Below are 5370 nucleotides of genomic sequence, written 5' to 3'. Positions count from 1 at the left end.
CCTGTTAAGATACATGAGCAAAACAATTATCCTAATGATATTGGAAGACTCAAAAGATTCTTCTTCTTCCAATATATCATTTCTGGGTTCAATAGAATTCTTAAGTATAGAAAAAAGTCCTATCAAATAAATTTTTTTCTTTCGATTGTTAATATGATATATAAGGACCGCTACTACAAATAATACTACACACTTGATCGTGATATATCGATTGTTTGCTGAATTCTGTGGCTTGCGTAAAAATAGGATACTCCAAATTCGGAAGTTCAAGAGTTTTATAAAACGTTTTTAGTGGAAAAAATGTGAATGAAAGATCCTACTGAATTGAATTGGGTCCATGAATATATGAACAAAACTTGAATTTACTATAGATATATATACAAAACACTTTCCTTTACTTGTTCAGTTTTCCATTCATGCAGCAGGTAAAACGAGGATATAAGAAACATATTATGTAGTTTTGACCCTTTTCCTTGATTGTGAAAACTCAAGCACACCGTGCTCGTATAACAGTCGATTTCGAAAAATCAATATCATTGTCTATCATTTAAACCCTCCGTTTGGGCAGGGCGAAACCGCATGGATCCAGACAGCTCGAAAGAAAATCGGTGTTAAACTTGTGGACTGGTTCAATATGCCTTCCATGTTGTCATTTAATGGTCTTATGGACAATAATAGGATGTAGGAATTCATGTGCTTTCATTTATAAAGAATTGACAGCTCCTTAGCTGTATAAAGCAATTTTTATCTAACACTCTTCAAATCATTTAAAGATTGCCTAACGTATGTAGAACGTATGTAGATTGAGAGCTTACAAAAATTGTTCCGAGTACCTAACAGATTAGCTCTCTGTAAATTTGTGATGAATCATGTTAGAAAATCAAACTGAATGTTCAATGCTCGATCGATCCTCGGAACACGAAAAAAGAAGAAACTAATTCACTTTTCCTTCATCCGGAAGCTTCTCATCAGCAACATCACTTGGAAGATCAAGGCCACTAGGGATTTTTCCAGGATAGTTAGTAGTTGCAGGATCTGATCCCATCATACTGCAATGAAGAAAAAAAGACCAAAGATATTAGAAAAGTAAGTTTTCAACAATGGCCCCACAGTGATGAAACGAATTCCATTTCAAGCTCTAAAACCATCACGAATACCTTCTATCGATGATAACTGCGGACCGGAGCTCACAATTCTTGAAGCTGCAAAAGATATACCGAAATTTCTAGTTAACCAGTGAAAAAAATTCAAGGTTTTAGGTTATCCCTACTGAAATACGTTTCCCTCATATTAACATATAATTGCCTACACGCCCTTGAATTAAAAATTAACGATTTTGAGGAACTCACTGTTTGCATATTTCGTCTTTCACCGATGGATGACAATCACTACCAAAAGCACTTAACGTATGGTACAAGAATCCGCTGTGCGTAACAATTGCAATTTCCTTCTCCTTACGCGTCCACAACCTGGGCAAATATTATATGATCTAGTCATGGGGGCAGTTCAATTTGAGCATACATTTCCATTTCTTTGCTATGCTGGTCTAAAATATAGGTATAATTTGTACAGCAGAAAGAGAAACGGGTCACTTACCAGCTGAGAAACTTCATTCCTCTGGCTGCAACCTCTTCGTTCTTTTCTCTGGTGTCAGCTTTCCATAAAACGTCATCGTCATTTTCGATCTGAAGAGGAGAAAATAAAACAAGAAAGCTTGCAATCAGCCATCATCGAAATTGAAACTATATAATCATCGCTGGTATCAGCAAAATGAGCAAGAATTGACATCAACTACTTGCCAGAGAAAAATCAATTGCAGGAAAGAGAGACCGATACTCGTTGATGCTTCTTCTTCTATCACATGGATGGACTCCCTGTGGTTCAATGGTTCGATGAGGAAACAATGAAAATGAGACTAAAAAGGCATAATATCTTTAGGCAATTGGTATTAACTGCAAATTCTACAACATGAACCTACTCTTTTAAGTAAACATATAATATATATCAACTTATGGTTGGTTCTTACATACTACACCAGAATCTAAATAACAATTATTCTCTGAGTACAGAATTTCAGAAGTAAGCAATCTAAAAGATGAATTCCAATGATAATACTAAACCATTAACATTTTTTTAATGATAAAGACTGAACCATCAATTTTTTTATGCTCTATCATAACCTTGATTTCTCCTTCCAATCTTGACATCTATGAGTCTGTGACTAATACTAAGCATCTTCAAATGCATGTTTAAGTGTTCATGCATAATTCAGATATCTACAATGGATATATAGCAACATGTTATACATTTTGGGAGCTAGATCTCCCTTAGGACATAGGGGAAAATACATTAATACAGACATGAAATTGAACATTGGAGCATCAGAAGTTCATATTTTAAAAGCAGAAAAGTGGGAAGTGAACTTGCAGCAAGGAAGAATAATAGAATGGATGATTATAAGATATTGGTTATTCCGAAAGCATAGGAGTTCGATCAAGCTTGTAAGTATATTGATGGATATTGAATATCCATGTTAAATATACTGTTACTCCTTTTCATTCTCAATGGAGAAAACAGATTTCCGTATGATAGCAATCGGTGCATGAAATTGGCTATCATATCCCTTGTATGCAACAGCACATGAAAATATAAGCAGTAACATATTAACTTGCAAATGAATTTTTTTGTATGGTGCATTAGTGTCAAGCAGAAACACGTTAAGTTGCAGGGCATACCAAATGTTCTCGACAAAGTTCAACAGCTACAAATGGTGGGCAATTCAAGCTTGAAATCTCAGGACGGTCACTTTGCCCTGCATTTGCCACCATTAGTGGAGGAACTTCTATCCCATCCTTATACCCCTCACCACCAAAGACTCCCACCGCAGTTTGCATAGTCCTATAATCCCAAAACATACAACTCAAGCATGAGAAATCTGAGGAAAACCAGAAGCATAAACTAGGTATACATTAATAAAAACATCATGAATATATATGCATTTTCTGGGCAATGAAAAATCACTATTAAACAATAACAATGATTCTTACATACATACAAAAAATTGTTTTCATTTTCCCTTTGGATTAGTTCCTAGTCCTTTTCTTTTCCTAGTGTTCAAATTTAGAAAAACAGATTGTTGAATTTGCACTGACCTATTAAGTGAAGCAGACACTTGTTCTTAGGATAGGAGTCTGAACAAATATGCCTAGGCAAGTAGGGTATGACCAAGGTAGTCAATACCGGATGTAACGTTTTTGCTTTGATACTGGTATGTACCGGTATGTTTTGGAGTATCATTTCAGGTTTATCATGTTTTTTAATATTTTTCACATATATATATTTATAGTCTAATTTTTAATTTCTTGATAAATTATATATTTAAATATTTTTCCACATAATAAATTATAGATTATGTTGGTAAAATATAAATTACATTTTCTATATATATAAATATATCTCAATTATATCCACATAAATACATTTATATGTAAATACAAGTTTTAAAATTATTAATTAGATTCAACAATTCAATTTAATGACCACTAATTGTAAATAAAATTATAGAAAAGTTAAAATAATTAAAAGTAAAAAAAATTAAAAATTAATTTAAAATATCAAAATTTTGTCTCAACCAATATGGGCCATTGCATACGGATACAAGTCGATATGAATCAAAAAGGACAGGAACACATTCAAATAACTGAAACTTATTGAAATTTTAATGGGGCGAAATATATATTAATTGGTACTGGTTTAAGACTGAAATATTTAGTACCTGCCAGCACCACCTATACCAACTACATGGTATAAACTTCAATTTTTTACTACTATAAAATATGATTTTTCATATGAAAAGCAAATGGAAATTTAAATAATTTGACAAAAGAAACACTACAATAAAGGAGATGTCAAAAAGTTCTCTTTTCTCTAGAAGTAGTAGTACTAGTAAAAGAAAAAGGAGGGGAAGGACAAAAAGAAAGTACCGAAACGAGAAACAAACAAAAGTAATTGAAAAGTTATAATACCTGAGCAAAGGGGAAACAATGACCAAATCCACTTTCTTAGAAAGTCCAGTTTCATGAACATGGTTGCGCAGATGATCAACCTGATATGATATCGGTTACAAAAGTAATTATACTAAAGCAATAATGTTCCCACCAAAACCAAACAACAGCATTGTTCAAAAGTATATTCTAAAGAATAAAACTCTCTAAAAACTAACTTTAATACACCAGATTTTAGCAATCGAAAAGGAAAACACAAATCCAAAATAAACCCAATCGTTTCTGTTTGGAGGAAAAAACAGAATGATATAACCGATCATTTTGCTTTATAAACCTGTTGCCAGCCCAGAGGAGTGAGATGGGCATCGAAATATTCTTCAGATGAATAAGCAGCGTGATCTATTTCCCCTGCTACATTATGAACCCCCTGAGCATGCCTCACCTGCAAGAAAAAAAAAACATTTATTTAAAAACCAAATTGGCCAATCGACTTTTAAATCCAAATCAATCAAAACAGAAATGAATTTTTTGCAGCAACGACACGAACCAGATGGAGAGTTTTACAACGGTGCAAAGGGTATAATCCAGGACTGATCGTTGCATCCATTTCTGCAATCACCCAAAACAACAAAATATAAAAAAACGAAACACGTTTACAATGGGAAGAGAGAGAAAAGAGAAAGAGGTTACCGCGAGTTGAGAGACACACAGAGGAAAAAAATGTATTGGTTTTGGGGCTTTGAAAAGGGGAATGGGCCAATGGAAGAGAGGTATGCAGCGTGGAAGAATAACAGAGAATAAGATTTACTGAATGAAAAAAAGAATGAAACTTTATATGAATGGGGGAAAAGGGTGATGTCAAAATTTGTAGCATTTTAAGATGCTTTGATGAGTGCCCCACTTTTTAGAAGCCATTGTTTTGGACCAGAGATTCTATTTTACATCACCGACCACGCCCACATGGCCAATTGGCAGCTTCCCCCATTGCTTTGCTTCCTTATTAAAGTTTGGATTAAAATTTTTTTAGGAAAATTATGTCTGTAAAAAAATTATATAAAAAATAAATTTAAAGGTATAGATGACAATTGAGTACAAAAAATAATAGTTTTTCTATCTTTTCCTTTTCGCCAGTAAAAATAGTATCCACTTATCACAGACCATAAATAGTAATTACTGATCGTATTATATAAGCTAACTTTCAAAGGCCTGGGCCCCAAATTAGGCATGTCTTGAGCCCCCTTGTTTGATCCATAATACATTCTATCTTCTTGTCAAAAGGTCCTCATATTTTTTATTTACAAAAACAAATAGTAAATGGTATGGAAAACTTTTATCCTGGATTTCAGAATTTCCGTATGAAAAATAA

At 33.4% G+C, this 5370-nt stretch overlaps 1 protein-coding gene across 1 annotated transcript; it reads right to left on the bottom strand.

The window, feature by feature from the left end:
- Nucleotides 1–680: 680 nt before the first annotated feature.
- On the bottom strand, nucleotides 681–4947 carry LOC121229474 (phosphoglycerate mutase-like protein). The gene is made up of 10 exons (XM_041113936.1): nucleotides 4695–4947; nucleotides 4552–4613; nucleotides 4339–4446; nucleotides 4026–4105; nucleotides 2736–2898; nucleotides 1800–1874; nucleotides 1597–1685; nucleotides 1350–1469; nucleotides 1158–1202; nucleotides 681–1049 (listed from the first exon to the last, which is right to left on the bottom strand). The coding sequence occupies exons 1-10, from the start codon at nucleotides 4876–4878 to the stop codon at nucleotides 935–937; spliced, it is 1041 nt and encodes a 346-aa protein (XP_040969870.1). The 5' UTR covers nucleotides 4879–4947; the 3' UTR covers nucleotides 681–934.
- Between the last annotated feature and the right edge of the window lie 423 nt (nucleotides 4948–5370).

This window comes from Gossypium hirsutum, chromosome A05 (assembly GCF_007990345.1).
Source record: "Gossypium hirsutum isolate 1008001.06 chromosome A05, Gossypium_hirsutum_v2.1, whole genome shotgun sequence".
Taxonomy (NCBI): Eukaryota; Viridiplantae; Streptophyta; class Magnoliopsida; order Malvales; family Malvaceae; genus Gossypium; species Gossypium hirsutum.
Note: the sequence above shows the minus strand (reverse complement) of the source record. Positions and strands in the feature narration are given on the sequence as shown.